Raw genomic sequence first — 23,554 nt, 5'->3', positions numbered from 1 at the left:
AAATAATAGTTTGCTAAGGTAGAAAAAGATCAAAGAGATAATAATAAACCATAAAAGAACAAGGATGGTCAAGGATGGCGAAGATTGACACGGATTGCAAACGACGAATTTGAAAAATTTAGGCTAAACTTTTCAAAATGTGCAAACCGTGCCTGAGTTCCTTTAATATGTTTTAAATATGGTCTCTTTTAGGGGTCAAAAAATCCTGGGCCACGACATGATTGGTCTACTTCAGGGGTTTAATTCAAAATTTCCGACGAGCATCCCCACCCTTTCATATGCGAAGTCCCCCCCCCGGGGCACCGTGTCACGATTCCATCCAACGAAATTCCCCCTAGAAATAAATTCCCTATCTCAACGCTTATTGATCACCCCACAAGTTGATAAAACTACTTGTGTTAAGTGGGACTAACCAACCAGTCATAACACAATCTGATGTTTATATAATTTTATCTTCGATTTATATCATTTATCTCTTCCGGTGATCCAAAATAACTCGGGACGGACAGGGTAATGAGGTGACTAAATGCACCATAATATGTTTTTGTAATGCTGAGTTAATTACAACTTGAGAGCTTTCTAATATTCAGCGTTGCAAGTCATTCCTAAAATGCAGACGAACAAGTTTAGCAAGTTCTGCAAGTTCCAGGATATCGTTTCAAGTATGGTGTAGAACGAGAACAGCAGAACCCTGAGAAATGTTTACAAAATTTTAGTACAATTGCAGATGTAATTGGTTGATGCAATCGGTTGAATGTGTCAAATGTTCAGGACGTCAAGTATCATTATTTTTAAATAAGCATACTTTGGCTTTCGGCTACCAGTTTACGACCTTAGATGAACTAAACGTCGATAGTCTAGCATAGTTTAAATAGCTAACATCCAATATTACCTGTATCGAATAACTCTTGTTTATTTAGCAATGAAAACATACATACTCACACAGTCACAATCTGGAACCCTGTGCATGGATTTAACCTTAATCTGCTATCAGATACTGACTGTGATTTGCTCATCCAACTTTTCCTTCTTACCCTGCTTCTTACCCTTAGTTGCTAAGGATGCCGCGTTTTGTCCATGACGTCATCTCAATGGGATAAACCCCACTTTCAATTTTGCTTGAGAGGTTTAGGAGAACGTACCATAAAGGGCTGAAATTTGTAGCTGTTTCATTGAGACTTCCAGTGGTTTTAGTAGTTGTTTTCGTCGTAGCATCGTAAGCTGAAATCAGCCTCCAAAGTTGTATGTATGTCGGCGTGAGTGACAGCTGATCCATACGCGTGACAGTCCAGTTGGTCACGCCATGCGTAATTACACAACACCCGATTGTTCTAAAATTGCTGCATGCGCGCCTCCGGGGTATTAGTTTTGAGAGAGCAACTCTTGATACGCAGTGTCTGGTTGAAGGTCAACTCTATTTGGATTATTAAGATTTTACGTACGATTAAGAGGGTCGGCGTTATATTTCGTTCTACTTCAAAATACCCCTACAGCTCGAGGTTCAAAGCTTGTGGTTTTTTCTGCGGTGGACTCGGGGTTAGAGCGTTACTGCAAATTTTCTAATCACTTCCGGCGCCGGTTTCAGTCGACTGTTCTGATCATGAGATCGACATCTCGAGCCGAGGTGAGACTTTAGTATCTCAAAATGCGACACCGCAGTTTAGATGGGTATAATTTGTTCCTGTGGCAGTGAGCGGAAAGGCCGGTCAGAGAGCGTCCTTGTGATAGACCATGGATCCATCGAATTTCGACATTCCGGGTAAGCAAAAAATTTCACATACTGATGGTTCACGGATTGTGCTAGTCTCAAACGAGGCAAGAGAAGAATAGGCATGGGAGATTGGCCAAAAGCTAAAAGTTACAAGCTGTGTTTTTATTTTTCCTCAGTTCGTATGCAATTTATAGGAAAACATCGCGAGCGATCATTATTATAATTAATTTTAATCGAAGACTAGACTTTTCAAACCTATTGTTGACATTTTAGCTACCTAAAAAAATAATGACGTTTAGACTCGCGCACCGGTCCCCTGGGGGAAGGAAACGAAGGATACCCTTCGGGTTGATTTCTGGTGTGCTAATTTTTGTGGCCAGCGGCATCACAATTACGCAATATGGCGTCATGTTTTGCTTCAAATCGTACAATCATCATCTTGTAATCTGCTCGTGGCAGTGCAAAGAAGCGTGGTAAAGTTTGCGTCGATTGTAAGACCGTAACTGTTTTTTTCTCTATTATTTCTTCCACTAAGATCTCCTAATATCCGGGTGCGGGTAGCGGTTCCTACGTGTCACGTGACTATGTCTCGCCCTGCTGGCGAAGAATTTGCTGTTGTGGAAATTCCCTCTGAAAATGTGAGTATGCCTGACGGTCAAGTCTGCCCTGATCATTTTAGAGGATGGCTGCTAAAGTGGACGAATTACATCAAAGGATATCAGAAAAGATGGTTTGTCCTGTCGAACGGACTTCTGTCCTATTACAGGTACTGTAGCTGAAACTTGTTTCAGACGTCTGCCATTGTCGAACTGTTTTCAAGATGGCGGACTCGATCGTGTGAATATTGGGAGTTTCTTTCAAGTGTCTTTTTTTCTCAAGTAAATTATTTTTGCATTTCAGAAGCCAAGCCGAGATGGCTCACACTTGTCGTGGCACTATAAATCTTGCCGGTGCTTTCATCGACTCGGAAGATTCATGTAGTTTTGTGATTTCTAATGGAGGGACTCAAGTTTTCTACATGAGAGCGAGCTCGGAAGTAGAGCGGCAAAGATGGGTTACAGCTCTGGAACTGGCGAAAGCGAAGGCCATCAAAATGCTGGAGTCAGGTTTGTCTATTCTTATTTTTCTCTTGATGAAGGTTTTTTGATTGCATTATGTTTTCTATAAGGTGCACGTGTGTAAAAGCAAGATCAGGCTTGTAAGCTTAATTTAAATGATGCCAGAAAAGAAATTGATAATTTTAACCACAAAGTTACTTCCCATTTTAATGTGTTTCAGTCGTATTCAAGTGTTAATCTGTGTTTTAATCAAGCTCGCACTCAGTGTTGGTGGGTGTTTTATTTTGTCAAATGTACAAGCATATGTGGTTATCTCAATCTATTTTTTAACACTTGTTCTTTGATGCGTGATATTTTCCAGCTCAACGCATCTGTATTAACGGCGGTCTAAACGCTCACGAGAAATAAATTATAAAGTAATTTGCATCGCTTTTTGAGTTTCAGGTGACATTTGTAAGTATAACTTACATCACCTGCAATGAACTCACCTCATAAAATATCCACTTGTCACCTGAGAGGGATGTTTCAAACAAAGTTAGTGGTCTCTAATGAAAGTTCTGTGTAGTATAGGCAACTTTATGAGTGAAGAAACATTTTGGGGGTCATGAAAAATAATTTCAGGCAAATTTAAAGGCTGTAAATGTAAATTAGATTGTATCATGTGTGTGTATTATAAACTTGATCACGCCAATGAATTTTAGATGTAAGTAATACATCAAACATGAAAGACCATGTTTGACCACATTTCCAAACACTGAGAAGAGAGTAAGTTGAAAATACAATGCAGAGCGATGTTTTTGACAATTTCAAGCTGTTTGGAAATGTGGTCAAACACGGTCTCGAGTGCTTAATATATCTTCTCAATTGAAACTAAAACTGAGGAGAAAACGGAGAAATAAAAGTGCAAAAATCTATGGTAACTAAGATCAGATATCCAAACACCGTCACGGCCACAATTTCCTTTGTTTAAACTTGATGAATTATTTATAAGTTTGAGAATAGTATTTCAAAATCCAGAAATAAGCCCTGGGCAAGGACCTCCCTATAAGCTCTAGTAACCCCTGGGGGCTTATTATATTCAAGACCTGGGGGTGTTAATAGAGAACACAGCTTACTAAAAACCAACTAGAACCCAATAAATTGAAGAAGGATAAGGTCTTTGAGTTCTTTTAAGTTTTTAGTAAATAATTAATTGTTTACTTGTTTGTACTATGATGTCATAAATGAAACTGGGGGTGGGGGCGGCTTAATAGAAACCAACGTTATTAACATATTAAAGCTCAAGATCAGGGTTCATTAGATAACAGGCTTAACAGGGCTTGAGATTAAATTTTTTATTAAGGAGCCAACTGTTGACTAATCCCAAAATTTTGGTTGTAATTTTCAGTGGCCATTCTTTTTCACTGGTTTTCTTCTGTTTCAATATTTTCCTGATGTACACAATCTTCAACAGAATTTACAAAGAATGCACAAAGAAGCTTATAGATAATAAAATTTTAAAGGAAGAACTCTTAAAAACAATTTACAAATTAATAATCAATATGAAAGCAGCTTCAGTTACGTTTCCACGCTTCCTTTTCTTCCTCTTGTAGTTTCACATTTGGCACTAAGCTAAGGCTTTGTGTTAGGCTTCAAGCAGATGACAGACACAGTGGATTTAGTTGCCTGTTCTGCCACATTGTTGGTAGTCGTACCAGGCTCTGTGTGTGCATTGTTTAGTGTGCCTGCACTGCCTCTTAGTGAAAAAGCTGCTGAATCAAACATGGCAATCCAGTTGGTGATTGAAGAATCGCAGATTTGTTTTGTTATATCTATTCACATAAATGGTATCTTTCATCAACAAGTAAGGCTGATTTTCCTTTGAGGTTATTAAAAGGTTGAGGTAAGAAAACAAGAGTCGCCCACTGGTGACCAGTTCTTAATATCTGGTGGCAAATAGTCAATTTTTGGTCACACTGGCGACCAGTGAGTCGTAACTGTCACCTAGTCTGCGTTACAGATGTTCAAAGGGGAGGGAGAGGGGGAAACCGAGAGGGAAGGGAATGCCTGCAAGCACGCCATTGCTTTTGTCACTCTGTCCCCTAATTAAGTATGCAAAACCCACAAGCTGTGAAATGTCTGGCTGTCCAAATGATCTTATTAGAATCAGACCACTTTGGCGCAGATCTTATTCGGGTTCTTCAATTTCTTGTTTTTCCCACCTTCTTGCCACAAGGAAATTGTAAAGGATGGAAAAGCAATAAGAGGTTGTCTGAAAAAGAAAATAATAATGTGATGTACATGTATAGAAATTGCCAGACAAATCTTAAGCTTACATATTAACTAACATGCTAGGAAATCATGTGCGAATTTGTTCAAGTTGTTCAGATTCCTTCTTTTACAATTGGAGAATTATGATTATAGTAATTGTATTATTATTATATCAAATTTGCCTTCTTTGACATGCCCCAATCTGTCCAGCTTTTATGCCAAATCATGGGCTGGGAAATTGGTTAGTGGCATGATGACAAGAAGACATGTAAATTTCCTAACTCGGCTCTTTACGCAACCAACACATGTACCTTTCCATAGCTTGTCTGCAAAACGTCTGGCAGATCTTTCTCTTCCAAGAGCTGTCTGATTGCTTTCCTTTGTGCTATTTTCAATTTGTCTTGAAACCGTTTCCTTCCAATGACTAGAGTGTTTTATTGAAGATGCTAAAAACGATTCAACTCAACTCATCTGCCTTGTGGAGTGTAATTGAGAATACAATGAAGTTCTTGAGTGACCAATCAGAGACCAATATCACTGACCAATCAGAGACCAATATCACTGACCAATCAGAGACCAATATCACTGACCAATCAGACCAGTCAGAGCAATTGATCAAGTACTTCATTAATTCTGATCAACCATGATTTTTACGTTCATCTTTTTGATGTAAAAAATGACGAAAACAATGGCATGCTTGCAGGCGTTCCCTTCCATCTCCCTGCTTTTAAGTGTTAAAAAGATGGTAAATAGAACTTTAATGATAAGGTGCACAATAAAGTGACAAGAGACTTGGCTCTTCAAGCTAGTGAAGAGCTGAGACTCCTCATATATGGGCAAAAGTATGTGGAGGGAATGTACTGGCAAAGTTTGGCTATACACACTTGTCTTAAGACTCACCGGATGAGGGGCCTTGGCACATGTCTCATGTCTGTATTGTAAGCTGGGTATTGTCCTGGAGCCAAGTTAGCCCAGTCCAGCGGTGTAATGCCCCCTTCCTGGGTGCATTAGTACTGGACTGAAGGGGTGCTGCAGGCTGCAATTTCCCATCCTTAGTTTATTGATTATGTCTAAAAGTAGGTTACAATAAGTCAATAGAACAAACAGTCAACTGTTGATAAACAAAATGGGCAGGAGGGAGGGAGGGAAAGATTAACTTTGCTGCGAGATCGCCATCAACTTGTGGGCTCCTCAGAATGAGCTGACTGAGAAGGCTCACGTCACATGTGTTATGAGGGTGTAGTGATGACTGCAGGCTCAGTTCAGTCTTGCTTTCCAACATGAACTTTCATTTTATTCCAGGTTATTAATTAAAAACATTTGCTCATAACAGTGGAATAAAATAAGTATCAAATGAATACCAACTTTATTATCAGCATGAAGTTGGTTTTGATTAGATACATGTGTCAGAGCGAGGTATATTTAAATCTGAACTGCTTGGTCTAAAGGTTCACTTGGTGTGAGTTCACTAGCCCTTCATACAAAATTGCTTTCCTGTTTAGGGAATGCAATGTCTGAGTTCAGTTACTCTTCATACAAAATTGCACTCCTGTTTAAGAAAAAAATTGGTTTGTACAAAAATCTAAGCACAAAAAAAAACAATAATTTACTTTGCTGTTTGTCCAGTGGTTTTGTTAAATAAGTATGGCTGTGACATTTTGGACAAATAAACCTCTTTTTTTGTTTGGTTTTTCACAATTTGAGTGTCAAAATCCAATACTGCAATAGAATTCTAATACCACATAAAAATCTATTTGGTAATTTTGACATCAAAATAATGTGGGAAAGTTTCAAATTTTGCTCTCAAGAAAAGCAGCAATACCTTTGTCTGTTTATTTCCTCTACCATTGTACAGCAATCTTAAAGGAATTTCTTTTTGTCATGTTCTTTTTGTAGAATAATTTCATATTTTTGTGATACGAAACGGCTTTAGGTTGTAAGCTTAGATGCTTAGCTCATAAACTGTGAAAGTAATACATTCTCAGCGTAGCCATTGGTTTCTTAGCAACTAAACTGATAGCCTGCAGGTCCTCTATCCAATGAAATACTAGCAATTTACCTAGGTGATAAGCCTTGTGATGTATTCTTTACAGGTACCAGAAATTTTAAGGAAAAAACCAGTCTTAGATGTTTTGGATATCAAATATATTAGTGGTTATTCAAATTTCTACTAAAATTCTTGGTGCACATAGGAATAACCCAGGATACCAAGTGACATCTAATTAAGGAAGGTATAATTAGCATACATGTTTGGGTAGTTAGTAGTGATTTACATAATCCAATGGCAGTGAATTTTATGGTTTAGCCATTCATGTGGTTAAGACATTCTTGGCTGGTTTCTCAGTTGTGGTTTTGAAGCTAGAAGGCTCCAAGATTGTATATAAACATTCACAGTTAATTCATGGTGGAAAGCAATTGCTAAACAAGTGGTTTTTGTGAAGCGATCAGTGAATTCACATTGTAAATCCAAGCAATCTACTTGTCTTTTATCCATGTTTGTTTGGCTCCTGTATGCCAAGTGACCATTGCCACTTGAAATGCAACAGCCATGTATAAATTTACACTGGAAAGTCAGCCGTAGGTTCACAATGAGTGGACTCTTAGGCTATAGTCAGGAATAACAGATCAACTATTTTTATCATCACTGCTTGCCCACTTTTGCTGTTTTGTTTTCTGGTTGAAGATGAACTTGTCTGGGCAAGGTGCGTTTTTTTTTTGTTTTTTTTTTTTCATGTTGTTTTTCAGTTTGGTTACATAAATTTTGAACGAGTAGTTCCTAAACTGATTGTTATGGTTGTCTATTTGGTGTGGTAGTCATCTTGTACTGGTTCACCTCTGTTTATTATGTGGATGTCAGGTTTCAGTTCTACAGGTACCTGTAACAGGACTGGATTTACACCAAATACAGAGCTTGTTTGTGTTTTTTTTTTTCTGAAAGGCTTCACGTCCACAATATTTTAAGAGTAGCTTAATAGCATCTGGAGATGTCTTTATTTTTGCCAATTTTGGCTGCTGGTTTTGTTATTATGATTATTTTGTCCACATGTGGGATCTGTATTATATTGATAGACATGTAAATTTATGTAAATATGGATCTTGTGTATTTAGCAAATCAGTTCCATTTTTGATGGGTATTTGTAGATTTTTTATCATCAAATTATGGTACTGAAGTGTCCATTTACATTACATTTTGCTACATGAAAATCTGGATGCTTTTAGAAATGTTTGTGAAGTGGAAACACTAAAGTCCTAATGATGGATTGTTCCAACTACAGAAAAGGATGATTTTCTCAAAGTATCTTCAGTACTTGTGATGTTTTTGTGGAGGTTTTCAAGGCAAAAGTCACCTAAAAGTAACTATTTGGTTAATGATGGAGAATCAATCACCTCAGAGAAAATTAAATCAAGGCAAATGTTCTGTGCTACTTGTCCTTGGTCATGTAAACACAGTGTAGGTAAATGATTGACCCTGTACTGTACATAATGTTATTCCAAAGTGTTATGGGAATTATTTTTGACTTAAACCCACTTGTTTGTAACACAGAGGTTAGTGTACAGTTGGAAAATTTACATTGGAGACATCCTTAATCTTCAAGTAATGCCACAGATCTCTTATTTCTGAGATACACTGTTCCTTTTATCTCAATTTTGTATTCCACAAACCATTATCTTATCTTAAGTCTACATTCATATTATTGTGCTGCAGATTTGCTTTCAGTCATACAGGTCCTATATCAGTTTGTTATAAATTTGTACATGTAGAGTTCTACCATTGGCGACCTTGTGATTTAGGCAGCATCCACACTATGCATGAGAAATTTGAAAATGCAGCAGCTTTATTTCTACAGTAAAGCCTACTGTCCACACTAATCCATCACAAAAACAGAGCTGTTTTTGAACACACTCTTCAAACTGGAGGTATTTGACAATGCAGCTTTTGGTATCTGTGTGAATGGAAAACATCTTGAGAATGGAGTTTTTCCAAAATAGTGGCCCATGATAATGATGTGACTTCCCTGACCATGTTTTCCTCAAACACAAATCCAAAATGACCATTGATTGTTTCGTTTATAACTTCCTCCACCGTAGTGTGGACAGAAAATATTTGATGTGTTTTCTGAGTGAAACCTCCATTTTCAAATTCCTCTGGCATGGTGTGATGCAGGGCCTTATATTCCTTTGTTTAACCAATTAATGCGGATACCACTTTGACTCTTTTTATCACATCTTTTGCTTATAACTATTTTTTTGAAGAAATTAATGTATCAAATGTTTTTACTGTATTTGCAACAGAGTAGTAGAATAGATGCCAGGTAATTATTTCCATCTGTAAACTCTTGTAACTAATTGTATCTATAACAAAATTCTCGATTGTGATAGGTTCTCCGCATGCCTATTTGTCACGTGATCAGCACATGATCACATGAGTGTCCAATTACAGGTATCCAATCTGAACTTTTTGTAATTGGATACATGTACCTGTAATTGGATGCCCACGTGATTTGCACATCAATAATTATGCACGCTTAAATGGCTTCCTTCACAATGTTTCCTACAATTTTCAAAACTTATAGAAAGCGCTACAAACTTTTTCGCTCAAAAAAAGTTCTCAAAAAACATTTTTAATTCTGAAATTGGTTTTTGATATGATTAATTAGTATTTGGACCTCGTGTCATACAATTCAGGGAGTAATCGTGCTCATAATTTCAAATTGGCCTTGCGCTTCGTGTTCTTCTGATTTTGAAATTACTTGCACAATTGAAGAAGCTAGTCATAAAAGGGGATAAGTGACGATTTTGGTTGCTTTTCTTTTTTCTTGCTCCAAATTAGCTGAATTTTTGCATGTGGTCTTCAATGTAATAGAAAAATGTGGTTCTGTATTTTTGTCGCTGGGTTTTGCTTTGTTTTCGAGTTAAAACGTAGGCAAAAAACTTGGCTTTTCCTAGCCATGTCTTTAGGAGTTTATTTGTTGAACAGCAAACAGGCAGACTGTTTATAGTGTATGAAGTCAAAACCAAATCCCACAGCATATAGAGCGGAAATCTGGGAACGGATTGTTTACACCGGTTATTGTGACGTGAACACAACACGTGAATCGATCGAGCGTCAAACGAAATGCCATCAAACAAAAAAGAGATGTGCCGTATTAGAGCTCTGTCAACTAATATCTTAAGCATTGTTTTAAAGTACCTTGTGTGCCTACCTGGTGGTTGAGAGGCATCATAAAGCCTCGATAAACCCGTAAGTCATCAGCACGTTTTAAAGAATCAAAATGTGTTCTGAAACTTCGAAGGCAGCTGATATACCGTAATCGTGTTATCGGCGTTCGAAGTCAGATCGAGCCAGGTAGCAAAGTCCAAGAGCAGTTCTTGCCCAAGAAAAATACCCTCTGGTGAGTTGTGGCCCATTTGCCAAGCGTTGCTAGCGTCAAAGTTTGGAAAGCGAGAACTGGTTTTAGACTTATAAAATTTGTCTTGTATCGACCGCCATGTCTTCCCGCGCACGAGGTGTAAAGACCCTTCCCGGCATGCATTGCGATTACGTTCTGCGGACGTTTCTCGAACTGGTAACTAGATTTAAACATAATAATGGCCAGCAAGTGGCGATCGATTGTAACAGATCTGTGATCCAGTTTGCGTTGATTTTATTTCAAATCGGCATGATTTGTAGTGTTTTGAGCTTCTGGGATCAGGGGACATGCAGATGTATGGAGACCCGTACGTTGCGCAGAAGGGTTAATCTGTTAATCTGTCAGCCCTATTTATAGAGCGTTTTCACGTGGAGTCATCGAATTCTTAAATCCAAAACTAAACAGCCGCCAAAGTTGTTGTCCTCATCAGGCATAAGAGGTACCAGCGCATTTTGAACTTGGAAGTTATGGCGGTGCGTGACATAAAGCTACGATCGCGTTTGTCGAAAACTATGTTTTATCTCGTGATTTTTTAGCCATTGAAGACCTTGCCGTATTTGAAAAAGTGTTTATTGAAATGTTTATTTGTTTTGTTTTATTTTTATTTACACCTTTTTTTGACCTGAAATCAACATTTTTGAGCTTATACGTTGCGTGAAATTACCATTTTCAGGAGCCCATCATGGGCTCCTACCATTTTGCTGTTTTCTAAGTGAAACCAACATCCTTGCCGTCACGCGTTAACGCGAAATCAACATTTTAACCTATTTAGACCTGAAATCAACATCATTGAGCTTATGCGCTGCGTGAAATTGACATTTTGCTGTTCTCTAAGTGAAACCAACATCCTTGCCGTCACGCGTTAACGTGAAATCAACATTTTAACCTATTTAGACCTGAAATCAACATTTTTGAGCTTATGCGCTGCGTGAAATTGACATTTTGCTGGTTTCTAAGTGAAACCAGCATCCTTGCCGTCACGCGTTAACGTGAAATCAACATTTTAACCTATTTAGACCTGAAATCAACATCATTGAGCTTATGCGCTGCGTAAAATTGACATTTTGCTGGTTTCTAAGTGAAACCAACATCCTTGCCGTCACGCGTTAACGTGAAATCAACATTTAAACCTTTTTTGACCTGAAATCAACATTTTTGAGCTTATACGTTGCGTGAAATTGACATTTTGCTGCTTTCTAAGTGAGATCAAAGTCCCTGCGGTCGCGGCGGGCCGATCCTTTGTTATGATAAACCGAGGCGAGACTTCGACTTATAACAAAGGCTTGGCTTGGTTATTATAACAAAGGATCGGCTCTGTTTATCATAACAAAGGCCCGGCTTCGTTTATTTGCAGCCTCGGCGGGAAAAGGGCGTTAGGTATTTTAATCAAAAGTGAACTTTGTCGAAAACGCTCCAAATTTCGCATAGAGTTTTGTTTAGGTATGTTTAGCAATGTCCCGTAGTTTTTGCGCTAAACCTTGCTTCGTTTTCAGGATATTGCGTATGCAAAAAACCACTCGGTTTTCCTAGCGGCGTCTTTATAAAGCGAAGCAAAAACCAGCGGCAAAAATACAGGAACACGTTTTTCTATTACATTGAAGACCACATGCAAAAATTCAGCTAATTTGGAGCAAGAAAAAAGAAAAGCAACCAAAATCGTCACTTATCCCCTTTTATGACTAGCTTCTTCAATTACTCCCTGAATTTTACTCCTCTCAGTCCAATTACTATTACATACAGGTCTGGTTTTACCTCCAAATGGTACTGATATTTCATGGGGAGTTGTGCTCATTTCTCCATTTGTTTTCAATTCTCCTCTACCCAGTTATTCAACAACTAAGACTCATTACTGTTGAACAGAGTTGTAATGTTGCTGTACTGTACCTGTTGTAGCATTGTTTCAATATTTTTATGTGGTGAATGCCATTAATAATAATTATTGTTCTGTTTACTTAGCACAGCTGCATATTACTAATGTGGTACTTGAACATCACTCATAGGTAACTTGGCCAGATAAGCCAGACTAAAATATTGAGTGGCATATATTTTCTCTCAACAATACATCACTTCATGTTAGAATCTAACTTAAACTTTTCTGTTTCGTCCTTGAGTACATACATACATACATACATACATACATACATAATCTTCTTCATGCCTAAGTTGCACATGAGGTCATTGCCAATGCATTCCCATGCTGCCTATCAGCTGTCCATCGTTTGGTCCAGCCAGCGTCCCTCAGTTCTTTTTCCACTGATCTTCTCCACGTCAGTTTTGGTCGTCCTCTTTTCCCCTTCCCTGCCAGAGTCCATTTCATGGCTTTGTCTGTTACCCGTACATTTTCTTACTGGGAATTAAGTGTAGATATCAGTGTTTCATCTGCATGCAGTTTGTATTAGATAGAATTCTTGTGTATTAATTGGTCTTAAAGTATGGCATGACCAGTGTTGCAAGCTGAACATTATCAACAGATTGTGATATATGTTTTCCACTAAAAGCCAACAGCATTTGTCAGAGTTGCAATATCAAAGTTTGTTATTGCTCGTGCTACAACCCTGCTTGCTGTTGTTTTATTGATTATTTAAATCAACTGTAAGTAAGTGGGGGGAGCAGTTTTCCTCTTGTTGACAGCAGTTGAGTGCCATGACTCAAAGAAAAGCCTCATGTGGTAGTTGTTAACACTAGTTCAAGGATCTGGGCATCTCGTGAGTGGATGTCTTGATCTGTTGACTCAGCATGCTGTTTAGTCAGTGAATTGCTGTTGTTTGTGCAGCCTGGATCATGCTCGGCCCCACGTGAGCTTCACCAGCGCTTGCTTTCTGTGACATAGGTGAATGCACAGTCATCCCAGCTCACTTTGTAAATGATCCCTTGCACTGGGTTGATTGTTGGTCAGTCCTGTAATCTGTGATTCTGTAATCTGGAAGAACATTATCTCATTCTCTGTGCACCCAGTTGTATTTGTTGTGGTGATCTGTTTATCTCATGGGAAAAACATGTTATTTTTTTGTAGATGAAGAAGAGGATTCAAACAATGACAAAGCGGAGAACATCAAACCACTGAATGCCAAACTTGATGATTTACAGACTTGCAATGATCTTGTAGGCAAACATGGCTCAGCCTTGCAGCGTTCTATTGTTGAGCTTCAGGAGGTGGAAGATAATCCCACTTTGTTTGGAAAGCTCAAGTTTGTGAACGAGAAGGCCACTCTTTTTCGGATAACAGCAAATGCCATGATAAGTGTAAGTGAGACTAGGCAGTTTTTTTAAGTCCAAAAACATATTCCTTTGAATGTTTTGTTGGAGTGGAGGAAGAATGTATCAGAAAGTTTTTGATGAGCCTACGATCAGTGACAAAAGTAATTGAGACAGTTCCAGCATAATATTATGGTATTGTCTGAAAATAACAAATTTGGAATTCCTGATTATTATCAATTTTATGTGGTATTCTAGTCCTCCTCCACTCCTCTTTTTTATGTTGTGATTTTCACTTGGGTCAGAGTTCTGCATACCAACATTGACTGGGGGGGGGGGGGGGGGGCGGGAGGGAAACTGGGCATGATAGCAAAAACAAAAAACAAAACAATAGTAAAGGACCCTGGAAAGAGAAATGTCTCAACACTTTCTGCACCGATTTTAGTTTGTGCCGGCTGAAAATTTAATTCAGGTTTCAAACTGTACTCTCTACTAAATGTGGGTCCTTGCAGACAGACCACTGTCTGAATCCATGACTAAGACTAAATCAAGACATCATGCTATTGGGAAATTTCACCTTCCCTAGAGCTATCTGTGAATCATGTAAGCTGCAGGCATTTATGAGACTGGTATTCCTGCTTTCACTGGGCTTTTCTTGATAGCAATGTTTCACTCTAGGCAAATGGACTACACTTCAAGTCCCAGTTTTAAAACTTCTTTAAATTTTGTCTGTATTGCCTGGTTGAAAAAAGTACATTCAAACTGTTGTTTAGTCCATAATCAAATGTCACTTGAGCAGGATAATTCTGGCAAGTTTGTGTCACAATTTCATTGTCTTTTATGCAGAAGCATTGATTTAATGTTCCAGTGTTAAGGGTAGTTTAAGTGCTATTTTATATCAGGGGTTGATTTCAAGATAAAATACTGTAAATATGTAATGGTAATGCATCTTTTTGCTCCCAGATTCTTTAAAATATTAATGATAAGAATTGCTCACCATTTGTTTTATCTGAAGGCGTGCGCAGAATTCTTGGAACTTGCTCAGACACAAGAAAAAAGATGGCAAAAGGCTCTACAGTATGAGCGGCAAAGAAGAGTGACTCTTGAAGAGACAGTAGAAGCATTAGCTAAACAGCACAATACCCTTGAAAGAGCCTGCAGGAAAAACACAGTTGGCAACTTAGTTGAGCCACAAGACACTGAACTGGGTCGTGACAGTGATGATGATGAAGAAGAATTGGAAGATGAAGATGAAGAAAATGCAGAGTTCTTTGATGCAATAGCAGAGCATCCTGAAGGCTTCACTTTATCTGTTAGCAAAAGCCACGAGAGTTTACAAAGCTCAAGTTCAGAGCAGAGTTTCAGTATGGATACCGAGGGTACCAAACCTTTATTGTCAGGAACATTATCAGATACAAGTAACTTAGCTCCTGCAGAAAAGAAACAGGAAGAAGCTGGAGACAGTGCTGCTACTGAAATTACTGATGTAACAGCATCTGTGAAAGGCAAAGAAGAATCAGAAATTTCCAGTGGTGACGGAACAAATGGAAATTCTGTTACCAAGAAGGTAGTCACATCACCTTTCACTGTTGAAGGCTCCTTTAGAGTGACTGTAAGTATTAGTTCTTCATTGTGTTATCCTAAGAACTACCAGTTATAAACACTCCTGCTTTTAACATCTCCTGGTTATGATCTGGTGGATTTGTCTGCTAATGTGAACATATTCCAATTATGAGGCCCCTGGATATAAGGGTTCTCCCTCTCTCCATCTGAGTTTCTGCATCATCAACTAACTCCTGTTTGTTAAAAGAAATCGGCAAATATGAGAATGTTTGCAAGCAGACTACAAATGAAAATGTTTTATCAGAGTGACTATCTTACAACTGCATATAAGTGATCAGAGCCTTTAAGTTGTTTCATTATTTTGTCTTTTGAATGCTGCTAGTAAGACCCACTGGATTTAAGCTCCCCAAGTCATAAGCCCAAGGCTTATGAAGTGATATAACCCAGACCCTACGTAAGGTGATTACATATGTTGCTCAGGTAAATATAGCAATTTGGAATTCTGGAGAAAACATTGATGTCATTCAGGTACCATTATACATTCTTTTTCATCACACCACACAAGTCCCTCCCATTTCCTCCCCCCCCCCCCCCCCCCACCACATGTTCTAGTGTACTTAATGATTTTCTGGTGATTACTAACTGATGTTAACTATTTTGTTTTCTTTAGCAATCTACAGACAGGCTTGTGACAAAGCACTACAGAAAGAAGATACCAGACAAACCAGACATAAGCATAAACCTTTGGAGTATTCTCAAGAATTGTATAGGAAAAGAGTTATCTAAAATACCTATGCCTGTGAGTAGCTGCATTCTTTGAGGTTTTTGAATGCATAACGTTTTCAGCATTCAAGTCAAAGCTACTAAACATTAACTTTGTGTGATACATCTTATGGATGCAGACCAAACCTAAGACTGTTATATTTAAATGACGCCTGTCGAGTAATACATGAGTAATACTTGGTTGTATGGTTGTACTTCAATTCTGGAGAATTTTGAGAATTTTTGACTGTTGCTGTTTGGGTTGTTAAATTGGTTTTGTTACTATGATAGCTAGTTCAGTCCAAGAATTTAGTACAATCTGTTGGAAATCCTTGCAGTTGAAGCCAAAATATCATTGAAATTTTATTGGTAGCTCTCCAAATACTGGCCCATTAACAGGGCTCCATAAGTTTTGGTCATTTCATGTGATAACTATGTCTGAGATTGAATCCATCTCACTTTGCCTATAGCTTTGAATTTTGATTTGATCTAAAGTTTTGGGGTTGTGGCTATTACGAAAGCTTGAGCCTTACCTCCTAGAGAACGTATATTTTAAGCTCTTGTTCATCATCAAAGTAACCTTTTTGTGTGATTTACCCTCGTACATTGTAGGTTAATTTCAACGAGCCCATCTCTATGCTTCAAAGACTTACAGAAGAGTTGGAGTACTCTGAACTTTTAGACAAAGCAGCTGCTTGTGAGACATCCACTGAACAAATGTGCTATGTTGCGGCATTTACAACTTCCTCCTACTCAACAACGTCCACAAGAACTGGGAAGCCATTTAACCCATTACTTGGAGAAACATTTGAATTTGACCGAACAGAAGATTTAGGGTGGCGGTCACTTGCTGAGCAGGTAAACTGGGACTTGGAATTTTAAATAATTATGCTGTACCTAAATGTAGGTTTTGCTCCTGTTATTTATGATTTGGTTACTTACAGGTATATCCTTTCACAAATTTTACAGTGGGTTCCTGAGAACTCACAAGGTTTTTGTGAAGCTAAGCCCTACAGAAATGACTCAAAGGGTTTCTTCCCTGCCCTGTCTGTTATACAGTGCTGGGCATTGAAAAATTGTAACCATTTGCCTGACACACATTTTTGTTGACAATGTTCTAAATCTGGTACCTAGGTGGGATGTTTCGTATGTGTCATCAAATGGTGAAATTATGAATTGATGCTGAAATTTCGCACCAAAATTAAGGAGTAATTTGTCACCCATGATATTAATGTTAGTAACAATGTGTCCAATGATTTGCAGGTGAGCCACCATCCACCTGCATCAGCCCTTCATGTTGAGCATAAGGACTGGATCTTCTGGCAGGAATTCACCTGCACCAGTAAATTCCGTGGCAAGTATCTCCAAGTTATCCCACACGGCGTGGCGCACCTAAAGTTCAATAAGTCTGGTAATCATTACACCTGGAAAAAAGTCACCACTACAGTCCATAACATCATTGTTGGCAAGCTTTGGATTGATCAGGTCAGATCAGAGATCTTTGTTGTTTGTCATTGTGCTTATTACACAGTAGCTGTGCAAATTGGCTCTTTGCATATCCCTGTTGTGAAATATTGTGGTACTACATGTAAGTGAATGCCAGTAATGGAAAGAACTCAAAGATATTATGAACTTTACCACTTTTGAGACCATTGATAACTTACAGGAAATGTTTATTATGGAACGCCAGAACTGTCTTATGATACTTTTTTTTATTATATTGGGTGGTTATGTCATTATATTGAGTAGTTATGTTATTATATTCGGTGATTAACTCATTATACTCGATGCTTATTCCATTATACTCGGTGTTTATGTCTTTATATGCGGTGCTGTCTTCATTATATTCGGTGCTTATTCCATTATATTCAGTGTTTCCCTCGTTATATTCGGTGCTTTCTTCGTTATATTCGGTGCTTTTTTCCTTATATTCGGTGCTGTCTTTATTATATTCGGTGCTTATTCCATTATATTCGGTGCTTACTTCATTATATTCGGTGCCTACTTCATTATATTCGGTGCTTACTTCATTATATTCGGTGCTTACTTCATTATATTCGGTGCTTACTTCATTATATTCGGTGCTTACTTCATTATATTCGGTGCTTACTTCATTATATTCGGTGCTTACTTCATTATATTCGGTGCTTACCTCATTATATTCGGTGCTTACTTCATTATATTCGGTGCTTACTTCATTATATTCGGTGCTTATTTCATTATATTCGGTGCTTTCTTCGATATGATCGTCACCAGTCTTCGCAAGGGGTTGTACAATTTGGAGGTAGTCTAGGGAAAGCCGGGAAAAACGGGTGTCACGAAAACTCAGACCCCGAAAACTCAGACCCCTCGAAATTAAAAACTCAATTGTTATCACCCGAATTGCTCTATGGCCACAATGGGGCGAGATGTTTATCTTCTCCGGTTTATGTTGTCGCGTCGATCGAACGGTGAAACACAAATATTTAACTTCTCAGGTTTATCGCTGTCGCGTCGGTCAAACAGTGAAGAACTAACAAGGTTTAGAACAGCAGCCGACACTGCTTTTCAAAACAGACCTTTTTTATGCAATCGTATGCAGCAAAAAAATGTGTTGTTCTCTGAAACATACTCGTTTGATCGCAATCTGCTTTTTGACTTTATGTGCGTTGCATGACTGTCGGCATGTAAAAAGTCAACACGTAAAAAGCACGTGAAGGTCGAACCGATTGAACCGCCATGTCTGGTCTCGAAATGTGAGTGAACGAAAATTGAAATGAAGAATACAAAAGCAAAAACCGACACAACTTCTGGTTCTTTCCGTTGTGGCAAAAACTGTGCTACTTGTCCCTACATTTCTCACGGACTTACTACATACTTCTACCGGGGAAACGCGCGCCATAAAATCCAACCTGACCTGTGACACTAAAAACCTCATCTACATGATTCAATGTAACCGCCGTAATTTACAATACATAGGAGAGACGAAACGACAATTAAAAGACCGATTTAATGAACACCGCCGTACCATAGATAACCCTAACAACAAATCTAAACCTACTACAGCCGCCGAACATTTCCTGTCCTCTCCTAACCACACTGCTAACGACATGCAATTAATCCCCATCGAAAAAATCGTTTCTAACCGAGACTCTATCCATACGGCCAGGGAAGCTTTTTTTAATTCAAAAAGGCAGAACAATTGATCCTAATGGTCTGAACATCCGCGAAGAAACATATTAATTGTTTCCATTTGTTTTCTTTTATTATGTTCTTTTATCATGTTATTTTATTTTACCGTATGCTTATCTTCAATTTACACGATCAATTACTTTTGCGTAGTCCGGTATTACGTAAATATCGGCTACATAAAAACACGCACCAATGTAAAATCTTTCATTGTACCTGAAGAAGACTGGTTTGGCCAGCCGAAATATAGTACACCTTCAAAAAATCATTCTACGTTGTGTCGGTTTTTGCTTTTGTATTCTTCATTTCAATTTTCGTTCACTCACATTTCGAGACCAGACATGGCGGTTCAATCGGTTCGACCTTCACGTGCTTTTTACGTGTTGACTTTTTACGTGCCGACAGTCACGCAACGCACATAAAGTCAAAAAGCAGATTGCGATCAAACGAGTATGTTTCAGAGAACAACACATTTTTTTGCTGCATACGATTGCATAAAAAAGGTCTGTTTTGAAAAGCAGTGTCGGCTGCTGTTCTAAACCTTGTTAGTTCTTCACTGTTTGACCGACGCGACAGCGATAAACCTGAGAAGTTAAATATTTGTGTTTCACCGTTCGATCGACGCGACAACATAAACCGGAGAAGATAAACATCTCGCCCCATTGTGGCCATAGAGCAATTCGGGTGATAACAATTGAGTTTTTAATTTCGAGGGGTCTGAGTTTTCGGGGTCTGAGTTTTCGTGACACCCGTTTTTCCCGGCTTTCCCTAGACTACCTCCAAATTGTACGACCCCTTGCGAAGACTGGTGACGATCATATCGAAGAAAGCACCGAATATAATGAAATAAGCACCAAATATAATGAAGTAAGCACCGAATATAATGAAGTAAGCACCGAATATAATGAAGTAAGCACCGAATATAATGAGGTAAGCACCGAATATAATGAGGTAAGCACCGAATATAATGAAGTAAGCACCGAATATAATGAAGTAAGCACCGAATATAATGAAGTAAGCACCGAATATAATGAAGTAAGCACCGAATATAATGAAGTAAGCACCGAATATAATGAAGTAAGCACCGAATATAATGAAGTAGGCACCGAATATAATGAAGTAGGCACCGAATATAATGAAGTAAGCACCGAATATAATGGAATAAGCACCGAATATAATAAAGACAGCACCGAATATAAGGAAAAAAGCACCGAATATAACGAAGAAAGCACCGAATATAACGAGGGAAGCACCGAATATAATGGAATAAGCACCGAATATAATGAAGACAGCACCGCATATAAAGACATAAGCACCGAGTATAATGGAATAAGCACCGAGTATAATGAGTTAATCACCGAATATAATAACATAACTACTCAATATAATGACATAACCACCCAATATAATAAAAAAAAGTATCATAAGACAGTTCTGGCGTTCCATAGTTTATGGTGGTTGACAGTTTATAGATTAAGGAGATTTGTATGAAAAATGTTGGTGGATGACAGGATTTGCTGTATCTTGAAATTCTTCCTCCAGAAAGTCTTGAACCTGAACTTCAAAAACCTTGCTTATGTGAAATTGGAATAGTTATACATTCTAAATAATAATTTTTGTGTGCTTTGGTTGTTTGTTTACCACAGTCAGGTGAGATGGACATTGAAAACCACACAACAAAAGATGTTTGCCACCTTAAATATGATGCTTACAATTACTTTGGACGAGACACACCTAGAAAGGTAGACAAATCTAGCATGTACCAATTTAAGTGTCCCTTTTCAAGAAGCTCAGTTCATTTGAAAGAAAGAAAAGGAAGAGGTTTGAACTCTGGTTAAGTGCTTGAACTTGTCCCAGCTACTGTAATGGGAAGCATAAAAGGGTATTGTTACACCCCATGTCTGGGATTCTAGTCCATCACAGGTTACTTGCAGTGTGCTTATCAGGTTGTCGGGTTACCTTACAGTGGTGGCCTCATGGTTAGTGCACTTGAGTTGGGATTGAATGGGCCAGGCTCAAACGCTGGCCAAGATATTGTGTTGTGTTCTTGGGCAAGGCGCTTTGCTCTCTCAGTGCTGGGGAGGGGGATAACCCATCCAGAGGGGAGTAGAAATACTCTTAGTTGCCTCATGCTACTGAAACTGGAGATGAACACTGGCCTGATGGGCCACTTGACTCGTAAGCAGGTGTAAGCTTTACCTTTGAGTTTCCTAGTCATTGTGTATTGCTACTCCTAGCCCCCTGAGTTGTTCAAAGCTTGTTTACAACTGGATGAAGTGTAGTTTGTTTTGTCAACACTTATCCCCAGCAGAACATTTTGTCTGGTCAATAGTGTTATCTCCCCCTCCCCCCCCCCCCCCCCCCCCGTTGAACCATATTGAGCTCTGGGTTTATAGAAGTATCTGTTAGAGTTGTCAGTCTTGCCCAAAAATACAACACAGTGACTCTAATCAGTACTCAAAAGTGGACCATTTGATCCACTTGAGTCCAATCTTATTTATGTTGACTCAGAGTTGGACTATAAAACAGTGTTAATGTAGACCATTTCTCTTATAGGTGACAGGAGTAGTCACGGACTCCTCAAAGGTTGTCAGATATGTGATCTCAGGAACCTGGGACAACAAGTTAGATGGAGCTAAAGTTATGTACACTAGGTCACCTTCCAGTGTGAAGCAGCCCCCATCCACTCCTCACAAGAGCCAGGCCCAGACTCTACCTCCAGTCACTTTATGGATGAAAAATCCAGCACTGTAAGTTTGGTTAGATTTACTTTTAAGGTTACCGTATACCTTTAGAACACTTTTAGAGGTGTCTCACGTCCAGGTGATGTAGCGTGTCTGGTTTAAAGTGTAGATACTTAAACCCCCATATCAGTTAAAGCTTTCAGACCTGGCTATCACACTATACCAAGGATTTTGAAATGAAATGAATGGTCAAATTTTTTACGACCTATAAATGCAAACCTCTGAATCACCTTTTGAAAGCTACAAATCAAAGCAAATTTTGTTTCACTAAGCCCAAGGGCTTAGTGAAATACATGTAATTTTTTTCTAAAGAGAATTTTATAGAATGAATGGTGAATAGTGTATTGGGAACTAGTGATTTTGAAGTTTGGCCTTAAGAAATCAGACTCTGTAGCCAGTTCAATACTTCACTGAGGATTGTGACAGTTTCTCTGTTGTTAACTTCACTGCCAAAACTCTCACTCACAAAGTTTAGTACAGTCCCAGACATCTCTCGTTATGTGCTTGAATCTTTGACTCTGGCCTAAAAAAGTACATAGTGATATCATAACAAAATCTTGTATTTATCATTTTCGTTATAAAATTGTTTTCTTTAGGCCTGGCTGTGAGAAAATGTATTACTTCACGGAGTTTGCCCTTGCGCTTAATCAGCATGATGAAAGCGTGGCCCCAACTGACTCGCGGAGAAGACCAGACCAGCGTCTTATGGAAAATTGTAAATGGGACGAAGCTAATCAAGAAAAACAGAAATTGGAGGAAATGCAAAGAACAAGGAGACGGAAACGCGAGGCTGAAGCCTTGGAAGCTCAAACAGCGGGCATAGTTTATGAAGGTTACAAGCCAGCTTGGTTTGAAAATGTCATGGATGAAGTCACGGATACTTCTGTACATGTGTACAAAGGTGGCTATTGGGAGGCTAAGGAAAGAAAAGACTGGAGTCTCTCTCCAGAGATTTACTAGGTTCTTTCAGATAGAAATTTAAAGTTGACAATTCACTGATTTTTGCGACAGTTGTTCCAGATTTGGCATGGATGGTGGTGGTTGCATCTCTCCTATCTCTCAGCATCCTTGGAAGGTTGCTAATGACTCGTGTAGCAAAAACAATTTCCCTTGAGAAACTGGAGAAAGCATGATTACCTTGCAAGAAAAATGCTTCAATCACTCTACTTCCTCAATATCACACAGACAGATGGGGGTCACGTGTTTTACTTACTGATATAAGTTGTATTTATGTTCAATATTCCCAAACTGTGAAACAAGCAGCAACTTAGAAGGGAACATTGTACTCGGCCAATGAAAAAGCATGCAAAAAAGTTTTGGTTTCGTCATTGTTCATGGCAGTGTCAAGTGTTTCTTGGCGAAGACAGAGGTAGAATTGTTAGAATGAAACTAGCATGTCTAAGGAAAAAAAATGAACACTTTTTATCACTGTGACTGACTTGAAAAATGTTATGAAAATTTTGAGATGCCAGCTAACAACTTAGGATTATTTAACAATTCAGTACATATCCTTTCATGGTTAGACATTATTTCAGGGAGAATGAGCTTCTACAGGGAAACAAATTGACACAATTTATAATAGATTTTGTTATTACAGATTTATGGTATTAAATTAATGCTGATAATGAATAAAAAGTCAGTTATTGTTTTGCCATTTTCATTTGCCTTTAATTTTGAATGTACAGAAGGATT

At 38.5% G+C, this 23,554-nt stretch overlaps 1 protein-coding gene across 2 annotated transcripts; it reads left to right on the top strand.

Moving 5' to 3' along the window:
• Window positions 1-803: 803 nt before the first annotated feature.
• On the top strand, window positions 804-23,512 carry LOC145464008 (oxysterol-binding protein 1-like). 2 transcript variants are annotated; one of them, XM_081447812.1, is made up of 11 exons: window positions 804-1,759; window positions 2,247-2,477; window positions 2,612-2,817; window positions 13,444-13,673; window positions 14,641-15,237; window positions 15,859-15,987; window positions 16,563-16,808; window positions 17,214-17,435; window positions 20,765-20,860; window positions 21,675-21,868; window positions 22,459-23,512. In XM_081447812.1, exons 1-11 carry the CDS (start codon window positions 1,665-1,667, stop codon window positions 22,820-22,822), a joined length of 2,610 nt encoding a protein of 869 aa, XP_081303938.1. In that variant the 5' UTR covers window positions 804-1,664; the 3' UTR covers window positions 22,823-23,512. The 2 variants fall into 2 exon arrangements, with proteins under 2 accessions (XP_081303938.1, XP_081303939.1); XM_081447813.1 differs by lacking the exons at window positions 804-1,759; window positions 2,247-2,477; window positions 2,612-2,817 and adding an exon at window positions 5,591-7,721.
• Window positions 23,513-23,554: the final 42 nt, after the last annotated feature.

The sequence above is a fragment of the Orbicella franksi genome, chromosome 12 (genome assembly GCF_964199315.1).
Source record: "Orbicella franksi chromosome 12, jaOrbFran1.1, whole genome shotgun sequence".
NCBI classification, from domain to species: Eukaryota; Metazoa; Cnidaria; class Anthozoa; order Scleractinia; family Merulinidae; genus Orbicella; species Orbicella franksi.
Note: the sequence above shows the minus strand (reverse complement) of the source record. Positions and strands in the feature narration are given on the sequence as shown.